This window comes from Musca vetustissima, unplaced genomic scaffold (assembly GCF_032173495.1).
Source record: "Musca vetustissima isolate MV318-11 ecotype Yass unplaced genomic scaffold, APGP_CSIRO_Mvet_v1 utg1463, whole genome shotgun sequence".
Classification (NCBI taxonomy): domain Eukaryota; kingdom Metazoa; phylum Arthropoda; class Insecta; order Diptera; family Muscidae; genus Musca; species Musca vetustissima.
Genome location: NW_026886420.1, coordinates 707,289 through 729,720, shown reverse-complemented (window position 1 = coordinate 729,720; position 22,432 = coordinate 707,289). Strand labels below are relative to the sequence as shown.

At 35.0% G+C, this 22,432-nt stretch overlaps 4 protein-coding genes across 4 annotated transcripts in view; 2 read left to right on the top strand and 2 right to left on the bottom strand.

Moving 5' to 3' along the window:
* The first annotated feature begins 3,287 nt into the window (after nt 1-3,287).
* The window catches only part of LOC133333925 (etoposide-induced protein 2.4 homolog), a 67,924-nt gene continuing 48,779 nt past the window's right edge, over nt 3,288-22,432 (top strand). Inside the window, exon 1 of the mRNA XM_061542239.1 lies at nt 3,288-3,298. The gene's annotated coding sequence lies outside the window, so the exon portion shown is untranslated. The remainder of the gene's footprint in view (nt 3,299-22,432) is intronic.
* Nucleotides 8,872-10,640, bottom strand: LOC133333883 (dnaJ homolog subfamily A member 2). Its single transcript, XM_061542193.1, has 3 exons — nt 10,572-10,640; nt 9,658-10,110; nt 8,872-9,587 (listed from the first exon to the last, which is right to left on the bottom strand). Exons 1-3 carry the CDS (start codon nt 10,638-10,640, stop codon nt 8,904-8,906), a joined length of 1,206 nt encoding a protein of 401 aa, XP_061398177.1. The 3' UTR covers nt 8,872-8,903.
* Nucleotides 14,306-17,151, top strand: LOC133333934 (NAD-dependent histone deacetylase sirtuin-1). The gene is made up of 2 exons (XM_061542247.1): nt 14,306-15,706; nt 15,776-17,151. The coding sequence occupies exons 1-2, from the start codon at nt 14,329-14,331 to the stop codon at nt 17,149-17,151; spliced, it is 2,754 nt and encodes a 917-aa protein (XP_061398231.1). The 5' UTR covers nt 14,306-14,328.
* Nucleotides 19,368-19,691, bottom strand: LOC133333933 (thioredoxin-1). The gene has a single exon (XM_061542246.1). The coding sequence runs from the start codon at nt 19,689-19,691 to the stop codon at nt 19,368-19,370; it is 324 nt and encodes a 107-aa protein (XP_061398230.1).

The window sequence follows — 22,432 nt, the reverse complement described above, 5'->3', positions numbered from 1 at the left end:
CTTTGAACACTTTTTGCTTTCAAGCCTTATAAATTTTTTTATTTTATCATTTTTGGTTTCTTATAAATTTTAACTAATAGGTACATATGTAACCTTTAAAATGAATATACATATGGCATACTATAAGCTTGATAAATATATTTTATTACTGTTTTAATGGACGAACTCAAAGTGTTCAAAACTGCCCCCCCCAGGGGGGCACCTTTGAACATGGCTTGGCATTTTCGAACGACATGGTTTTTTACAGTGTTTATGTTCAAATATGTATGTATTTTATTCATACATATCAGAAATGCATTAATTCATTAAAAAATATATAAAAAATGTTCAAAATTTAAAAAATTTAGATCAAAAGTTATTAAAACATAAAATGACTTAAAAATACAAATTAATATGGTGAAAAATACAGTTAATTTCGTAATCTTATTAGCCCATTAGAAATTTTGAGAAATCGAAGCCAAAAGTTAAAAACTCCTTTTTTTACTCGAGTTTAATGGGCATGTTCAAAGGTGCCCCACCCATGGCATTTTACGGAAATTTAAAATAACTTTTTTTGTAATAAATGTATATAAAAGAAATTACATTAGTTATGTTTGAAATGATTGTTGGAATGCAAAAAATTTGTTTGACGAAAGAAAACTATCACAGAATTCTTCCTGCGCCCTTACAACCAAATGAATAAAAGTTTATAATGACACTGAGAAAACATGGTCACCTATGAACAATTTTTCGACAACTGAAAAAGCAAGCCAAACTGGTTTACGCATATAGAGAACAAGATTGCCATATACAAAAATGTGGTTGCGGGTCGGAAAAATATTAAACCAAGATTTTATGAGCGTTGTTCAAAGGTGCCCCACGTTCAAAGGTGCCCCCCTCTCCCCTACTAAATTGTTCATTTGGTTAGATATAGAGTTGCTTCTTACAATGGAACAAAATTATGTAAATCAATTTAAAGCAAATATTAATCGGACACCGGTTGATTATTTGGATAAATATCGGATAAACATGAGGAGTTTGGTGCATGGTACGGATCACTAATCGGAAGAAAATATATATCAAAGCTATATCGAAATCTGAAACGATTTCCCGATAATTGTCACATGTTACGTTATACTAATTTCAGTATGTTATATGCATATCGGCCACATACGATATGAGTTCTTGATGCATAATTTACTTAAAATCGGGAGAAAATATATATGGGAGCTCTATTCAAACCTGAATCGATTCCAACAAAACTTTCCACACGCTGGGTTATATTAACTTGAGTACGTTGTGCAAAAGTTTGTGTCAATCTGCCTAATTTTGGGTCTATATCCAAATCTGAACCGATTCCTACAAAACTTGGTGCACGTTAGGCTATACTAATTTAAGTACGCTGTGCAAAATTTTGTGTAAAATCAGATGAAAATATGTATGTAAAAGCTATATCTAAATCTGAACTGATTTCAACGAGACCTGCCAGAGATTTATCTACATTAACTACATTTCATTGTACAAAATTGTGTGGCTATCGGACAAACTTTAGATCTTTAGTGCACAATTTAGATAAAATCGTAAGAAATTATATATGGGAGCTATATCTAAATCGGAACGGATTTTCATGAAACTTAACACACATCATTTTAGACTTAATTCAGTACGCTATGCCAAATTTCGGCAAATCAGAAGATATATAGGGACTTTGGTACACCATTTACATTATATCGGACGAATATATATATGGGAGCTATATCTAAATCTGAACCGATTTTCACGAAGCTTGGCAGACATTATTATAGACCCAATTCAGTACGCTATGCCAAATTTCGTGCAAATCGAAAGATATATAGGCAATTTGGTCACCATTACATTAAATCGGACGAAAATATATATGGAAGTTTTATCCAAATCTGAACCGATTTTCATGAAACTTAGCACACATCATTCTAGACTCAAGATATGTAGGAACATTGGTGTACCATTTATATCAAATTGCTCAAAAATATATATGGGAGCTATATCTTAGTCTGAACCGATTTTCCCCAATTTCAATAGGGTTCGTCCTTAGGCCAAACAAACTACAAAAAAAAAATCCCAAAAAATATTTTTAAAAAATTCAAACCTTAATGGAATTAAAAAAATATTTTTTATTAAATCCAAAAAAATCTACGACCTGAGGAAACCTAGGAAATGTTTTTAACCTACGACTTAATTGAACTCCCCAAAAAGCATTTTTAAAATATCCCAGTTTCATTAAAATGTTTTTAAAAAATCCAATCCTTGGACTCCAAAAATATTTTCAACCATTTATGGTTGATATGAGTGGTACTTAAATTGATCGGATATTGGATGTCAAATTAATCCCAAATTTGGGAAAACTTTCAAATTCATGTAACATATCCCGGGCACCTTCCTGGAAATCCACCAGATTTATAGTGTAGACTTTAAAACTACCCAATGAGTCATGTTCTAACAACCTTTTCCACTATAAGACATTAAATGGTTAAATGCATACAACAAAAACACAACATAGTTAAAGCCTTGAATTAAATTTGTTATTACGTTTTTCATCCCCCCTCTCTCTTTCTAGCAATCTTTGTAGCAGACTCAAGTGAAAACTGGCTAGCAATGAGTCTGTGACACTGTGACTGTACAAAATGCCTAACTGTCTGCCTGCCTGCCTGCCTGTATGCCGGCCTTAAATCTCGTAAATGTGCTGCAACATTGACCTTAACAAACCGTCAATGACGAAATCACCTCGTTTCGATTTGCAGTTTTTTCTGCTGTAACAACGCCACAACGACAAACCTCAAACATTACGAATTTAGAACAGATTTCATTTCGAAAATAAACTTGAATATTTTTTGCACTACAAAAACATAGAATTGCAATAACACACCAACAACCACACCACGGCTATCGTCCAACTTTGTCATCCAACATTGTCAATTGATTGTCTTCTAGGCCAGTCAACAACACAACAACATATGGCGTTACATTTCAATAAAAACCACATTAGACCGATCCGCAGGAGATGCGAGAGATGCAAGGGGAAAAGGAAAACAAGAGTCTCGTAAAAACATCGCGACCAATAATTAAAAATTCGATTAACGTAACCGATTATTACCATTTAAAATTATTTTAAAAAAACAGGCTCGATACGAAATGGTACAAACGAAATATATTACACGATGAAAGACGAATACAGGGTTGCCGAACATGATGATAATAACGATGAGGCGTCTTCATTTCGATTCCTTGGAAAATTGAAATTCTAAATTACCGAACTTTGTTTGGGAAATAATGTTGAAATCATCAAAATAGCTCATGTCAGGTGTAACCACTATTTGGGAACTATACTATAAATGTGATCTATTAAAAAATTCCCCACTCTAATCATACGACGTGGGGTGTCTGGTACTCTATGACGATGTTATATAAGGAATATTTATTTAAATTTGATCGGATATAGAGTACATTTTACAAGCGTTATTCTTGCACCTAAATCGAGTAAAATTATATATGGGAGCTATATCAAAACCTGAACAGATGGTGTTCCACCCAACAGAATAAAGCTCTAAAACACTGCCACTTTCAGGAAACCTTTCAATTATGTTTTTCAAAGTACACATTTCTTTCAAAATTCAATAAAATCTAGTAAATTCTTTACCTAAGAAAATTTATTTTTAATTTGATAAAAAATGGCAACCCTATTTAGAACTTGAGGCAACACAATTTGGCTCCGTACAAAAACGAAATAAATTGCGCATGCGTAACCGTCGTCATTAGGCCAATTGCTTTCGTTGTCATGCTTCTCTTCGTTTTTTGTTTTACACACCAAGTAAAGAAGTAAAACATTTAACCGGTTTAGAATAGCAAACAACCAGCCCGTCCCACTAAACGGCGTAAACGTTTTATTGGTTTGTTGTTGTCGTTGTGTTTTTTATTTCTAAGAATCAGGTCAAGGTTAGTGAGACATAATAAAAATAAAACACATCATTCGTTCCTTGGTTTAGCTATGTTTTTTTTTCGAACACAGCTCCATCGGCAGCAATCACTGCTCAATACACACATGCGCACTATTCCGGTTTGTTTAACCAATCAGCGGCGAGTTTTTTGTTCAGAGATTGAGAAACTATTAAAAAACATGTTGCAAGCAACTTGTTTGATGAGCGATGTTGTATTAAAAAAAGCTCGGTCATTCTCTTTGGAAAATTATAAATTTAAGAGAATTTGCTACAACCTCCACTATAAGTAGCCTCCACTTAAGTGGCCCACACACGTCAAACATGTGCGTTCGATCGGTGTGAATCGAAGCAATGTTTGACGTGTGTGGTACGGTGTTCACACCGATTTGCCGGTGCGCACACCGATCGAAAGAAATTAAAAATTTTTCGTTGTGCGACGCGCACATGTTTGACGTCTGTGGCCTGGTGTGTGGATATTTTCTCATTTGTTGAGAAATTTCGTGGAGTGCGGATCAGCGGATAAATGCAATACATATGTATTTGGAAGATTTTTTGATGTTTTTAAACATATTCTACTGTGTGGCAAATAAAAATGTTTTTCCCGGAATAAAATAAAAGTATTTAATACATTTATATTAAATAAAAATATTACGTCTTTTTTCCGTCATCACTATCGCGGTCCATCTTCACGCTTCAAAAATAAATATGAAATGAAGTTTAATGGATCCGTTTGACGTGTGTGGGCTAGGAGCTTCACACCGATCGAACGCACATGTTTGAGGTGTGTGGCCCACTTTAGCCATGTCCGTTTTTCTATTTAAATCACGATAGAGATCGCAATATTTAAGGAAAAGTTTTGACATATTGGGAATACCATGAGTAAAAATATTTGGAAGTACCATCGAAGGGGACGGTTATTGGAGACTAAAAAAAAATTCCACAACATTTTTCAATATAGTTCCGTTTTCGGTACCATGAAGCCTATTCCATGAACCCATCTATTGATACAGTTCTAAAAAATAATTTTACGAGGAAACAAAATTTAACATGAGACAGAGATGGAAGTTTTCAAAACACTTAACTTTTTCTGTTTATACCGCGATTTTTGTGCTAGGCTAAAAACTTTCCGAACTGCCCTCGTATTAAGCAAGAAAATCCCTGAGTATAACACAAAATTCAAGTTTACATCGATCTAAAACAGTTCTGCTGATGCTCGGGAGCTAGGGTTATAAACTCGTTATCTTCTTACCCTTCACTTCACTGTGGTGCAGGGTATTACGTATTTGTGAATAAGTCTGTAACAGACAAAAGGAAACGATATAGACACATGGTTCCTTTTGAGAATATGCATAGAATCTGAGTCGATTAATACCCGTCCGTCTGTGCATGTTTAATTGCACAGACGGATTTATTATCATTTATTATCAGAATTGGATGAAATTTGGCACAGCTCATTTATTCGGTCCAAGGACGTCCGATTTCAAGTAAATGGTGCACTGAAGCCTCAAATTTACGCCGATTGACATGAAATTTTGCACAGCGTACTATATTAGGTCCAGATTAACGTATGCGAAGTTTTGTTGAAATCGGTTCAGATTTCCATATAGCTCCCAAAGTTCGGCCGATTAACACGAAATGTTGCACAGCGTACTATAGGAGGTGATGCAAATGTGGTATACCCATTTGTTTTTAGATTGCCAAATTTTTATTTTTTATCCGATTAAAATGAAATTTTTCACTTAACATGCTACATGTGTTGTCTTCCCATGTATCAATTTGAAAATAATATTATTCTAACAATTTAAGAGATATTTGAGAAAATATTAGAAATTCCATAAAAAGCGATTTTAAAAAAAAGTGCAGGTAATGTGGTATACCACATGATGTTAATGTGGTATTGTATAATTTTCACTTCCAATTGATATCTTATATAATTTATTGTTTTTAATGAATGCGAATTAGCTCGAGATTTATGTCTGTTAAGATTTTTAACGGATACGTTGAGTGGAACTTAATTTTTTATTATATAATAATGTCTACACTTGTCAATATTTAATTTTTGTATGGAGATGTTGTTAAAACTCATAGCCTTTGTTTTTCATCCTTGTGATTCATGGTAGACTCTCGTAGAGTACAAATGTTTCACATAGTAATGAGATTTTGTCTAGTGCTGGCCTTTTTTCATGCAGAATCAAGGTATACCACATTACCTAAACTTGTGTTTACTGAAGAAATGTCTAGTTTTTTTTTTCCAAACTGGTGATTATGTGGTGCAATCGTGCATATTATTTGATTTTTAGTTCATACTGATTATTTTAATGCTTTAGTAATAACGATTAAAGTACATCCGCAAAACAAAAAATTATTTTTAAACTTCAACCGAAAAAAAGTCAATTTCATAAAAAATTTTATTTTTGGTACTGATTCTCAACGTGATTTAAATAAATTAAACAGGTCATTGTTATCTTATTTTTTTGAGAACAGCAAACTATAGAACATGTTTTAGTTATTCTAAAATTTTCAGTTTACAAAAAAAGTGACTATACCACATTACCAACCTATACCACATTTGCATCACTTCCAATAAATTCGGTCCAGTTTTAGGTATGCAAAGTTTTTTTTTTTTTTTTTTTTGAAATTGGATCAGATTTGATATAGTTCCTATCTATATTTTCGTCCGATTTGAAATAAGTGGTGGACCAAACATCCAAAGTTTGGCCAATTGACGCAAAATTTAGCATAGCGTACAAAATTAGGTCCAGATTTATGTATGCGAAGTTTTGTTAAAATTGGATGGAATTTAGATATGGCTCCCATATATATTTTCGTCCGATTTGAAATAAGTGGTGGAACAAAGACCCAAAGTTTGGCCAAAGTCCCAGAAATAGGCTGAGTAACATAAAATTTTGCACAGCGTACTGAATTAGGTCCAGATTGATGTTTGCGATGTTTTGTTAAAATCGGATTAAGATATGACTTCTATATATATTCGTCCGATTTCAAGTAAATCGTGCACCAAAGTCCCAAAATTAAGCCTATTAACACAAAATTTTGCACAGCGTACTGAATTAGGTCCAGATTAATGTATGCGAAGTTTTGTTGAAATCGGTTCAGATTAAATTGTGTATCGAAGACCCAAATTGGTCGATTGTCGTAACATTATGCACATAATGATGTTACTATAAACTAACGTGTGTAAAGTTTCGTTGAAATCGGTTCAAATTTAGATGTAGCTCCTACATATATTTTCGTCAGATTTTAAATAAAGACCCAAAGTTTGGGTCTTTATTATGTCAAGTGGATCGCAGTTAATGAGTTTATACCCAATTTTTGGGTAAATACCTTTGTATGGGGCTACCAGTAAACGTGGACCTACATACATAAATTTTTGCATGGACATTTGGTACCCAAAAAGAACACTCTGTGCCAAATTACAGTCAATTTGGTTGTAAAATGTGTCTAATAGACAAGAAATATCTTAAATCAGGAGATACGGTTAAATCAGGAGATACGGCTTTATCAAAACTTGCACCCAGGGACCCCATTTCGGATTTCTATATTAACTTTGACATTAAAAACATGTATGCAACATTTTGTCCGCCTATGTCAAGTGGTTCCGCAGTTTAAAGTGGTTCCACGTATTTAAAGTATCGTAAAACTATCCATTCTTAATCGATTTGATAACAGAAACTCGGAAATAAGGTGTAAGATGTTGTATTACTTATTCAATATAGTAAATACCCAAATAAATACCCACAAATGGGTATTTACCCAATTTACCGGGTATTTACCCACTGCCCATCTCTAGTTATGATGCATCATCTGTTGAATATACTCAAAGTTTTGAAGGGTATCATGTGGTCGTCCCCGTCCCACATTACTATTTTCCTTACTGGGGTTTTAAGTAATTTTTTATGGTGGATTCTCAGTTACTCAAACACTGTTTTATTTTTTGAACTAAATTTTGAGCACCCCTGACCTTAATCAAACCGCACGCTAACCGGCCACTGGTCCCGCGAAATCAGTGAAATACTACTTCAGCTGATCTGTTATGAAATTCGTTGTGAAAAGAATAACGAGGAGTGTTTTCAGCTTCATACATATTTACATAACTTAAGAATTATTACAATAAACAAAGTTGACGTATACATTTGTGTAATGTATGTCCAAATGTTTGTTGTTCCTAATTAGAAACAAAAAATATATTTTTTTCTAAAGTTTATTTTATTACAGGTTAAGCCCTTTTATTTGTTTTTTATTTTATTTTTCGTTTTATTGTGATGATGCTATAAATAATTATGTATGTGATTTCTTATAGTTCTGTTTTTCTTTTTTTTCATTCTTAGTCAATGTTGGTTACGATTAAAAAATATATATCTATATATTTTGGTAATATATATATATATATATATATGCATTTGTTCACTTCTCGGCCGATCGGTATATTTTCTGTTTTTGTTTTTTACTATAATTTTCCTTCGAAGACAAGTATGACTACAGGTGTTTTTGTCCTCTGCTTTAAATTACATTTGTTGTTAAAACTAAAATAATAAATAATATCATAGAACATATTAGAAACTTCGGTGCAACCAGTATTAGTAGTTGGTTTTTTTTTTGGTTATTTGTTTTTTAGTAATGAGATGAGAATATAAATAAATATCAATATATATATACGATTAGGATAATTAAGACCAGGAGACATCTTCTCTGAATACAAAATAAAAATCAAAATTATGATGCTTTGAAAGCTTTCGAAGCGTTAATTGTAATACAATAGTTAAGATTTGAATGATAGTTACACCAATTAGATTTGATTCGTTTGTTTTTTTTTCACTGCCTCATAAATCAAAAATTAACAATAATTGTTTATAGTTAACTGATGTATAACACACACACACATTATACATTATATCTGTACATATGCGTTGCAATTGCCAATTTTTTTTTTTTTTAGCCTGTTTGACATTGGACCCTTTCAAAGTGAGGACCACCCTCGTATTCATCATCATCGTCCATACCACCATAAGCGCCCCGCCCCTCATAATCCTCTCTGGGCAGGAATTCAACTAATTGCACTTCTTCGGCTTCCGGTGGCATTGTAAAAGGCTCTCTTGGTGGCAACAATGTCTCAAGTGTAGCTAACTGTTCAGGCGTTGCAAAGCCGTTTTCGGGAAATTGTATGGAAAATTGTACCAAAAGGTCGCCACGGTCGAAGGGATTATTACGCAAAGGCATACCCTCGGTGGGTACGACTTTCAGTTCACCGTGACGTATAACCTCACCCGGTTTCGTGGAAATACAAATGTTACGACCATCCAAGTGCTTAAAGCAGTGGACGAAACCACATAGGGCCTGTGTTATATTAATGCTGACGTTACGCATAAGTAAATCATTTTGGCGTCTTTCGAATACTGGATGCTCAGCTTGAATGAGGACTACGACCAAATCGCCCCGGGATCCTTGCACACCTTGATTTCCTTCGCTCACAAATGGTATTTTCAACATATTGGGCGCACCCTTTTCAATGACAATTTCCCTTTTGACATTCTCCTCGACTAGACCTTTGCCGACGCAAGTAGTGCATCGCATAGACTCTGGAATAATTTTGCCATGTCCGTGGCAAGCTGTACAAATCTTTGCACAGAAAAATAAAAAAATAAATAAATCATTTTTAAAACTGCCTGGAATATCATATGAAATTTACCGTTTCACCAGCTGTAACGCCCAGGAAAAGATAACTCTCTGTTCTGCCCCGACCATTGCAATGACTACATATTTCTTGGCATTCCTTGGGGCCGCCTTCACCGTTGCACTGCGAGCAAAATGACGTTCTCTTGTATTCGACTGTCTTGGCCACATTGCCATTGTACATCTCTTCCAAAGTCACCTCGAGGCGAATGACAATTTGTGCCGCCTTCCCCCTTGCCTCACGGCCGTGTCCTCCCATAGCCGTGAAGGGGAACCACTGCGAGAAGAATGCATTACCATCGGCAAATCCATCGGCTCCTTCCTGTAGACCTTTAATTCCGTATCGGTCGTATATTTTTCGTTTCTCAGGATCTGATAGAACTTCGTATGCAAAAGATATTTCCTTAAACTTGTCACCAGCATCAGGATTCTTATCAGGATGGAATTCTTTAGCTAATTTACGGTAATTCTATGAGAAACAAAAACAACAACAAATAAACGGAATTTCATATTTAACGGTTTTCAAAGCCACATCAGAGTTGTATAAAATAGTAGCAGCGACAATGCACCTATCTGTGCAGTAAATGTCATTTCGCAAAGAGCATCTGCATGAATCAGTAGTTGCTCTCTTTTACGATTACCTCCTCTCATTTATCCCTTGTTATGGCTAACAATAAAAACAACATATGAAAAATATTTTGGAATTACTTGGCCAATTTCGGACGGATTTGTAGCATAGACATTTAAACAAATAATTAAATCAGCTACACCAATTGCCTCACCGGATTTTTTATGCCCGCACTATTCGAATGTTATTGGTCGGTGGTAATTTTCCGATGCCACCACCCACTCCTCCAATATTTTGACGGCAAACATTCTGCCACAATAATATGAATGAAGAAGACGTCTTACATGAATGAACACCATTACCTTTTTAATTTCGGCGTCCGGCGAATCTTTGGTTACACCAAGAATTGCATATAAATCTAGATTATCCATTCTGCGCGCTTGTTTTACACAACTTTATTTATTATTTTCAATATTAACTACAAAATAAAATCACCAAACGTTGAATTTCCTTCGACTAGGGCGAAGAAGAATTTGAAATGGGGATATGTAAGGCCAGATGCAAAATAAATGACCGACCTAATCTAAAAACGTTTCGAACGCTGGCAAATCGGGGAGGCAAGAGAGAATAGCCGATAAAGGCCAGATAGAAACGAAAATGGAAGGCACCCAACATGTTTAGAACGCAGGCAAGGCATAGAGGACAAAAATTGTTTCATTCCGTTCCGTTCCATTATTTTTGTTCGTTCGTTTTTTTTTGCGGGTTGCCACACTGTCAAAAATTTGATCATGTTTATTTGATGTTTATACATTACGTTCAACATCATGGCATAATTACAGAAGGTAGTCTCATTTGAGAATTTTATGAAGGCAACCCTTTTCTAATAAAATGAAAAATCATTAAGTCCTGTTTACTAAAAAAATTGTGGAAATTTTTGAATACACATTTAATAATTAACTTAGACTCATAAATCATGGAAAACGTTTAATAACCACTAAAGAGGTCATGCGGGTCTAGAGTGAAAGAAGCTGTTCTACCATGGAAATGGCAAAGAGACTTAAATTGTCCTAATTAGTGGCTATATGGGTACAAACACGATGTTCCGTTGTCCCCAAACCTAAAATTTAAATAAAGTTTGTACACCGCTTCTAAGTTGTGTGGACCCACGGGAAAAGTGAATTGATGAGTTTTAATACCAAAATATGCTTCGTTAGTACTCCTCAACCCTGTTATTCGGTGAATGGCGTGAAGAGCCCTTCCCGACATTGGCTATAGCAGCAGTAAAAAAAACCTAAAAACCTGTATTATGGGAAAAAAAATGCAAAATCAGGTTAAAAAAATGTCAACGAGCCCAAAAGTTGAAGAGTGGTCGACTGATAACGTATGTCTTGGACCGATGCAAAAAATTGACAATATAATAATGAAAGAAGTATATTGAAATCATTGTATAGTCATATCAACCAGACTTGGTATATAAGAACCTGTAGGAGAAGTAATTATGAGCAGGACGGTGATTAAAGGCACACGTCCAAAATCGTGACAGAATATCTTGGTGAACAAAATTTCCAAATAACACAGTGGCCAGCAGAAAGTCTCAATCCGAAGGATAATTTGGAGCCAATCGTAAAAAGACAGGTGGACAGAACCAATCAGCCCCTAATGATTGAGACTAACATTGGCATCGAATCTGATGTAATTGGAAGAATATTTCAAATGAAATTGCACAAAAATTGGTAGAAAGAATGCCAAATTGCATCGCCCTAAAAATGTAAAACTACTGTATAGGTAATAATATTCGTTTTCTACATTTTTTTCAAACGTATGGCATTGCATTGCGTATAAAAATATAAAGTTGAAAACTTTAAACATTGACAATGCGTATTTTGGATTTCTGTTTTTGAAAATAGAATTACAGTCATTGAAAAATTTGCTTTTCTATAAATGTAAACATTATTAACTTAATTAAGAAAATTTTCGCCGTTTTCAATTGACACACAATTAGAGGAGAATCTAGGTACGGGCCTTTTATTATTTAAAAAAATAACAAATACAGTCACACATTTTTTAACGACTTTTGCATAGAAAGCCACAACAAGATTTTCTTCTTTTAATTATAACTTTTTATTCATTTTACGTGTTTTTAGTTGTGTTGCAAAATTTGTAAATAAACACAAGCACTCGTTGTGCAGATTTTTTATATTTGACAGAATAAGCCACTACCCACATAGTTATTATTATGTTATTTAAGTCGAGTTTTCCTACCTTGTTTTATTGTACCATGGTTATATCATTACATCATGTTAAAAACCAAATCCATGGCACAACAAACAAGTTGGGATATTACTGCGCTGTTATTTGAAACACATTTTTCAACAAAATCGTCGGATAAATAAAAGTCCGCTACTTTGTCAATATTGATCGGTGTTAAGCCCTTGTTTGAATAACTGATTTTGATATGATGTGTCACTGATTTTGATATGACCTTTACAAGTTGAGTTTCGAGCAGCCACACTGTGAAGGGCTAAACAGAATGTTCGCGTTGAGCGTTTTTTGTTATCGCGTTAACGCATGCAAAAAGTTAAAATATATTTAACTCCGTAGCGCAGCGCACATCAACATCGAGCGTTTGTGTTATCGTTTCCTTGCGGTTGTTGTATTTTCGATAACACATAACGCAACGGATGGCTCAACGTGAGCATTCTGCTTAGCCCTTAAGGAATAAGAAAAACAAATCTGCATGGTAAGTCTACTTCCGTCAGATAACTGCAGACCTTATAATTTTCGACAGATCCTCAGTAAACATGGACAATTTATGATATTTAAAAACTGAGGAAGGTTATGTCTTATAACTACACCAAAAAAAAATTTACCTTAAATGTCTTTTTTTGAAAAGACTGTTCGAAATGTCGAGCAGTTGATATAAAAAACTCTTAATAATTAGTTTGCAGTCATTAATAAGACATATATTTTTGTAAAGCATACACATTAGGTATAAAATAAAATTTGCTTAGTTTTTTTAACTACTTTAAACATTATATAAAAACAATGTTGAAAGAAGACAACAACTTCTACAAAAAATAACGGCATATGCAACAACAAATCTTCAAAAACAACTCTCTTCAAACAATTAGATTTTTGCTTTGAAAAAAACTGGGGGAACCTTCAGACCAATACGACTTTAAATTTTTTCCTCATTTTTTTAAGAAACAAGACAACTATTATTTTATATTATTATTTTATTTGGAAATATAGACATATATACAGATTTTATTTGATCTCCCTCAATGTTAGTAGATTTTTTTGCCTAGAAATTTATTTTACATATTGGCAACACTGTCTGTTATACAATCATCTAAACTGCCACAGCAAGTAATTAATTAGCAACGGAAACTAGTTCCAGCATAGAAAAATCGCATAAACTGTTAAATAAATAAAAATAAAAAAATAAATTTACTTTTCTAAATCAGCATTTTTTGTTTAACTTTAAAACTCGGTATAAAAAATTGAAGAATAAAAACATAATTCCGAATAGTAAATGCGCATCCAATATTAAAAATCGTTTATGTGGCAGCTATACACGAAAAGGAGAAAAAGAGATAGCAATAGCATTGCCAAGTCGCTTGTGTTATCCACCGAATATCTGCCTACCAAATACTTTTCTTGTTCGAGTACTTTCATTCTCCATACAGACAGTTGGTGAATGACGGACTCGTCGCCATCTTATTGCTGTGTATTGAAGAGAATAGATGAGAAAAAAGTAAAATATCCGAAATAAAATAGAATAAATTGTATAAAAATATTACGCAAATAAATATTGTAACATTGATCAATTAAAAATAAAAAAAAAACATTGGACATTTTTTTTGTTGGAGTTTTATAATTTTTGATGAATCATCGACGGCGTACGAACTAGCGACGAAAAATTATTGTGTATGTACCAACGAAAATTGAGTCAAAAGCAATAAAAAAAGTAAAAAGTCCATTTAGCACCGAGAGACGGAGCGAGATAGCAACAAGGTGTGAAAGAGATAAAAGATTGTACTCGTGTTTTCGTATTTGGCTAGCAAGGATTTGGTGGTGGTGCTGCTACTGGTAGTTTCGAGACTGAGGCGCTAGAAAATGATGGACAACTATGAACAGGCACGATTGCCCACAGAACGTCTGAAGGATATCGGCGATATTCATCAAATCAACTTCACGGAGGAGTCCGTATTCGAGCATGTCGATGTAAAAACACAAAATTTTAATTTTGGCGCCAATATTTTAAGCACAACAACAATGTCATCGTCTACACTAATTTCGGCGGCGACCAGCGAAGAGCAGATCAAAACAAACGCAATGAATGAAATACAAACAATAACATTGCCGCCAACGCTAACCACAGAAGATTTACAAATAGTTGCCTCTTCAATCGCAGATACACCACCGGTCAGTGTCGACGAGGAGGCACACGATTCGGAAGAGTGCACCGGAGGAGAGCTGACAGTAGAAGATATAATTCACGGCGGTTCCAGCCACACCACAGATGACATTGACAACTCGCAACTGTCACAGGAATCGTCACAGGCCGGCGTGGAGGTGAGTGCCAAAAGCTGTAGTATCAATAATGACGAAGACGATGCAGATGGTGATGAGGACGATGAAGATTCAGATGACTCCTCATCAGACTCAGACTATTCCGACTTAAGTGGTCTATCAGATATGTCCGGAAAGGAATGGAAACCAATCAGCCGGCCGCTGAACTGGGTGCAGAAGCAAATACATTCGGGTGCAAATCCTCGCGAAATATTGTCGAAGTTTTTGCCTACATCCGCCCAACGTATAAGTCCCGAGTTGACCGATATGACATTGTGGCGCATATTGGCCAGTATGATGGCCGAACCACCAAGGCGTAAGAAACTGTCGTACGTCAACACTTTCAATGACGTTATCGACCTGTTGCAGAAATCTAAGAATATCATTGTCCTTACTGGAGCCGGCGTTTCAGTGTCATGCGGCATACCCGATTTTAGATCATCGGATGGTATATACTCACGTCTGGCCAAAGACTTTCCGAACCTACCCGATCCGCAGGCAATGTTTGATATCAATTACTTCTCTCGCGATCCGAGACCGTTTTTCAAATTTGCCCGCGAAATATATCCCGGCCAGTTTAAGCCGTCACCTTGCCATCGGTTTATAAAGATGTTGGAACAAAAGCAAAAATTATTAAGGAACTATACCCAAAATATTGACACCCTGGAACAAGTGGCCGGCATAAAAAATGTCATTGAGTGCCATGGTTCCTTTTCGACAGCATCGTGTACCAAGTGTAAATACAAATGTGACGCAGAAAGTATACGGGCGGATATCTTTGCCCAGCGCATACCTGTATGCCCGCGTTGTCAGCCCAATGTGGAGCAGAGTGTGGATGCGTCGCAGCCGGTATCGGAACTAGAACTACGACAACTAGTGGAAAATGGTATAATGAAACCCGATATTGTATTCTTTGGAGAAGGTAAGTTAATAGTCGACACCAGGGCTATTCAGGGCGTGGTGATATCACATTTCCTATTTTCATTTTCAGGACTACCAGAGGAATTCCACACTGTAATGGCCAGCGATAAGGACAAGTGTGACTTGCTAATTGTTATGGGTTCATCACTTAAAGTGCGACCGGTCGCATTAATTCCTAGCTCAATACCGAACAATGTACCACAAATCTTGATAAACCGCGAACAATTGCATCATTTGGAATTTGATGTGGAACTTTTGGGAGATGGTGATGTGATTATTAATCAAATTTGCCACCGTTTGGGTGATGATTGGAAGGAGATTTGTTTCGATGATCAAATTCTACACGAATCTAAGGAACTAATGACTCTAGGCGAAGATGAACGAGCTTGTGAAAGTGGTGTGACGAAAGGTACTTCACATCCGTCAACAGATAGTATCTCTGTAAAGTCTAACCAGTCGAACGACTTAAATCTACAGTCCGGTACAACCTATTCCGATTCTGGCTTTGAAACCTCGTCGACATCGTCTTCAAAACGGGATGGAGAGTTTTTATGCCCCGAATATATAGAGGAACCAATGGAATCCACAGATTTTGGTGGTTCTTGTGATTACCGGCACTTGTCCATCGATTCGTCCAAAGATAGCGGTATTGTGGGCGATGGTTCCAATTCGGCAGTGACTCCCGTCTTTAACAGTAGTTTTTCGGAAACGGGTGACACAAAGAAATGCCTCGACATGCCCGCCACATCAACACAAGCAATACCGAACAAACCCACAATGCCTAACAATTTTGATGGCCCCAAAACCGTGGCGAATACAGAGGAGGATTGCCAAGACAGCAAGCAGAGTATTCGCAGGAAGCAAAAACGCCAAAGTGCTGGTGAACGCCTGTACAAGGGTACTTATTATGCACATGACCTTTCGGCATCTTATGTATTCCCCGGCGCTCAGGTTTCGTGGTGTTCAGACTCTGAAGAAGACGATGATGATGATGACGACGAAGACGATGATGATGAGGTTTGCGATAATACCACAAAGATTGATACAGAAAAACATTCAGTCAATATCGAAGAGGAAGATGAAACTGCAAATGCCGCTACACCATCATCTGCGTCAATTAAAACAGTCCCGACAGAACATGAAACAAATACCTTCACAAATGTCATTACCACAAATTCCACACCAACAACAAGCTGTTCAACTTCGTCGCCGGAACAACAGCAACCGAAAAAGAGGCATTCGTTGGATCATCCGTCGGATAACTCCTCCTATTACAAGGAAGAAGCCGATAATGCATCAACATCAACTTCATCGGCAACAGTTAGCACACACAGTCCACCGCCACACAAGAAAAGACGTGATTCGGCCAATACATCTTTGTCGCCCCTATCTACAGGCCCTTCTTCGCAATTTGTAAATACATTTAATCACAACAACCACCAATAAGTTCTCATTTATAGTAAAATTTTCATTTCTTATTGTTAATGTAGTTGTAAAAAAATATTCATAGGATTTATTTCTGCATTTCGGTAAATCTTTGATATTGGAGAATTGTATTTGATGAAATCTCTTTTGCAGAGTTTCTTTTTTTGTTTTGTTACAGTTTACACACACACACGTCTGGTATTTATCAATATAAATCCCTTTTGAATATGTTGATAGTACTTGATCTTCCGTTGTAATTTAGCTACTGCTATAAGGAGACTTAAATGTCCCAGCTGCTGATCATCGAGTTAAACAATTCTTCGAAAAAGAGCATTTATTATTTTGTTTCTGTTTTCCAAACCAGAAATGCACGCAGTTTTCATTTATTTTCTCCCATAAGAATCTTTTTTTGCTTTTTTCTCTTTTTACAATGGTTAAATATTGTTTAGTAATTATACAACAATGCTACAGAGGTAGCATTGCAAAAGCTATAAATAATATATTATAATATATAAAAAAAAAATGACCCGCGCACATACAAACAAAGTAAGATATATATATTAAAAATATTTAGAATTTAGAAACTAGTTTCTAACTTATTTAAAAATAGAAATAAGAACAATTAATACTTAAGCTTTCTGAGAATATAAATATTAATAAAAAAGAAAACAAAACACAAAAACAAGCAAAAATAAATGAGAATAATAAAATCGTTATGTTAATAAAAACAACAGAACAGAACACATACGTATAAGCATATACATATAGACACATTTATTTTTCTAATTCCAATTATGTAAGGACATCTAATGGCGGATAGCCACCCATTTCACAAAGCTAAGCGCGATCTATGTTATGTATGACATATGCGGTGTATACACCAATCGATCAGCATATTTCAGCATTATTCACGTCCTTTGCATACTTTTCTAATAAAAAAAGAAATGTGTCCCCTTTATAAGTATATAAGTAATTAAATCGCCCTTTATATAAACTTAATTTTACTCTATATATAAACAAATTTAATAATTCATTTGAACAATATACATATACATACCGATTTCTTTTGTGTACATATGAAAAAAATTAAATTTTTTCAAATCGGCATTTGCTGTGCTTTTTACAAAATTTATACTTATCCTCGTAATTTGTTTTGGGTTATTTTGGTTTTCCTCTAAAATTGATGTTTTTTTATTCATTTCGTTTTATTAAAACTTATGAATACTTATATTTTTTCCTTTTTTCAATAAAACAAAATATATCCACAACTCAACTATTTTACATGGGTTTTATTATGATATTTGGTTTTGGGTATGAGCAGAAATAAATTCAAATAATTTGAGGTGTTTGTTCAATGACGATGCCAAATTATATTTAATAAACTATATATCAATAATTAAAATCAATAAAACAATTTTTATCTATTTATTATATTGAAAAATAAATATTAATAAGTTTGTATATTTAGGGTAGATATTATCGAACGACTGAATTCTACAGTCCGGTACAACCTATTCTGATTCTGGCTTTGAAACCTCGTCGACATCGTATTCAAAACGGGATGGAGAGTTTTTATGCCCCGATTATCTGGAAGAACCAATCGAATCTACAGATTTTGGTGGTTCTTGTGATTACCGGCACTTGTCCATCGATTCGTCCAAAGATAGCGGTATTTTAGGTGATGGTTCCAAATCGGCAGTGACTTCCGTCTTTAACAGTGGCTTTCGGAAATGGGCAACACAAAGAAATGTCTCGACATGCCCGTCACATCAACACAAGCAATACCGAACAAAACCGCAATGTCTAAAAATTTTGATGGCCCCAAAACCGTGGCTTCCACAGAGGATGCCTTAGCCAACGAAATTCTAGTCTGCTTATATTTTGCGACAAAATGGTAGTCATATTTTTTAATAGTAGATATACTCTCCCTCCTATGTTACTGTATGGGATCAAAGCGTGATCTAATACATATCTCATAAGCAATCTCGTCAACATAGATTGAGAAAAAAATCCACTTCCACTATTTTATTTCATTAACATTAAATTATTTATTAAAAAAAAAAAAATACTTTAACAATACAAAAACGCCGATTACAAAAAAATACATCAAAAAGACATGACAGAAAAAAACACAAAAACAACATAATTCATAAAACGTATTGCCCCTGCGGATTTTTTTATGAGAACTTGAGGGCTTACAAAAATTTTTTTTAGCGAAATAAAAAAATGGCGCCTTGTTACTTTACATATTGTTCCACTCTCTGTTGCAGCAGCATATCATCAGCGCCGGCAAAACTCGATAAACGTTTCTTATTTTTAATAAAAACAAATGTGGGCATACTCTTCACTTTATAATAGTCACTGATTTCGTTGAATTTGTCCACATTGATTTTCAGAACCATGGCCTGGTCTTTGTACTTTTGTGTCAGCTTGCGAATATGGGGATCCATTTCCTTGCATGGGCCACACCAGGTGGCATAGAAATCGAGTATAACTAATTTTTCTCCGGCATTTGCCAATTTCTTTTCAAAATCTTCCGTATTCTTTATTATGGAGACCATGTTATGATTCATTAATTCAATTAATAATGTCTTAGGCTATAATCAATATTTTTTTAGATGTTAATTTCTTGGTATGTCTGTAGCAAATGTTATATTGTCATAAAAAACAACAACTACAATTACTCGTATGGCTGAATAATTAGCGGTAATTTGTTTCAGCAATGCTTGAAGAAAGAAAACTCAATCACCAAGATGATAATTGTGATCATCAACGAAGAGGGTTATTCAATTAGGACACAATTCGTTTGGTAAAGAAAATGTTGACATTACCCCAGCAAAAAAATAGTTTTCGAAACTAAAAGTCAATTTTATATTTGTTATATTGAATATTTATTATTATCTATTCCCAAGATTTACCATTTTACAATTAAACACTTATATTAAATTGGTCCCAGACATAACTAATTTTACATTACTTCAAAAATAAATAAATAATATCATTAGGTTTATGCTTAAATTTAGTATGTCTTTTTACACAATTAACATTTACTTCGATTGGTAAATATTAAAATTTCTACTAGGCTTAAAATGGATATGTTTCAACAACAGTTGTATACTATCTAATATTGTTCTATAATGGTTTTGTTGCAATAGCTGGAGATGCCCTCACATTGGACTCTTGCATGTATTTCTTGAGACGCATCATCAATTGAATATTTTCCAAAGTCAATTCAGCCACCTTCGTCTCTAAACTTAAACATTTGTCATTGGCCTCTTTTAGTTGGTCTTCCAGCCGGGTATGAGCCGGATTATTGCAGATATATTGTTGTTGGCTTGTTGATGTATCGCAACCGGTGCAATAAGTTTGACTACTTTTTATCTCCATTGGACCATTGCTAGGTAACGTTGTGGTGAATTCTTTAAATGTTTCCCTTAGGGATTCTAATTGTTGTTCCACGGATATATCATTTGTGTGGTCAACATCGATACTTGGCAATGGTGAATGGAGTTCGGGTAATATTGTTAAACTATCTCTTATATCGCTCTTATGTATGTTGTGTATTTCCTCCTTATCGCTTGAAGGCAACGATGAGCTAAATTCCAAAAATGTTTTCTTTAGTAATTTCAATTCTGTCGGTACATCATTATCGGAAGATTCACATTCTGTATCGAAATTATAATTATCATTCTCACTGGGCATTGATTTATTAAATTCTGGACTTGTTTTTGTTGCTACATACGACTCGGCCTGCCCAAGCTCAATCGCTGTAGTCAAGGCATAATAATTATCTTGGCGTTCCGCTTTAACTGTAATTGAAGTAGGATCACGTTGGATTTGTTGCAAAAGGTCCTCTGATGCTCTAGCTGTAGCCATGACATAATCATTTTCTTGGCGTTCCGCTTTAACTGTAGTTGAATCAAGTTGAATCTGTTGCAAAAGGTCCTCTGTGGAGCTAGATGTTTTAATAGGTCTCTCGACAACGGCATACTTTCCTTTAGTCTTTGATTCTATCTTTATGGGTGTGGGAGCATAAATAACAGGCTCGTCTTTTACCACAACCTCCTGGATTGGTTGAAACGTCTTCACGGCCGCATTAAGCTCCGTTTTATCAACCGCCAAGGCAAAAAGTACTTGATCCAATGATTTTATGAGATCTGCCAAGGCTGATGCTATTGTTTCATCGGTCAGTAGAGCCCAGTGACTGTAGTGGCTATGTAGCACCCCTCTGTCCGAAAGCCAAGTAAGTATATATCTGTGAAGGGAATGTTCATTAAGGGAAGCACGTATAAATGCACGACCCTTACCCCACTTGGTCCAGGTTTGCTTTAATTGCTCAAATCTCTCACGTTCATGTGTTGTAAGAAATTTTTTGCAAAAGTCCCAAAAACATGGATTTGTCGATGTCATCGAAACATTGGAAGATTTTGCAATTCCCTTTGATGTGCCCGTTACAATTTCTTGCATATTTTGAAAGAGATTTGCCGCCGCCGAAGCAACTAGATTGGGAAGTTGTTGTTCCTGCTGTTGTTGTTTCAGACCGTATTGAAATGCGATTTCCAAATGATCGCATAAATTGGCCACACAATAATTATCCTCTGTAGCCAATTCTTTACGCCCACTAAAGTTTGCCCTGCATTCGGAAACAACAACTTGCAGGCGCCTGAATATGTCATGTTTTCTTTTATGAAATGTTGGCAGTTCAGGTGATGATAAAATACTATCCGAAATCACAGCATATTCCTCGGTGGCTATACATTCTTCTCGTTTCTCTTTATGTGGTGTCACCACCACATCCTCCTTGTCAGACATTTCCAAAACTGAAATTATTGTGTCAAACCACCTTTGTCGATCTAATTAAAAATCTAATCTAATTTAAAAACGTTCCACATGCTAAGAATAGGAGGTGTCAAAAGAGAATGACTGAAAAAATAACAAAATTGCGAAATACAAAATAAAAAAAAATCAGTCGATAAGGCAATATTTTACCTTGTAGTAATTTTCCATGGCTATAACTTTTGATTTTCTTGTTTCCAACAAAATTGTACAAAATAATACTATATAATTGTTCTGGAACACAACTATAGTTGATTTTTTTCCAAAGGTTTCCAAATAGGATTTTGATTTCAAAAATATCTCTTGACAAGAAATGTACGAGCAGATTAGTATTTTCTATTGAAACCATATACTGGATAAAAAAATACTCGTTTCATATCAAAAATATTTGTGTACAATATTTGAATTCAGTTGTTCTGCTTATCTCGGCGTTTACACATGCAACTTTCCTAACCAACTCTGCTAA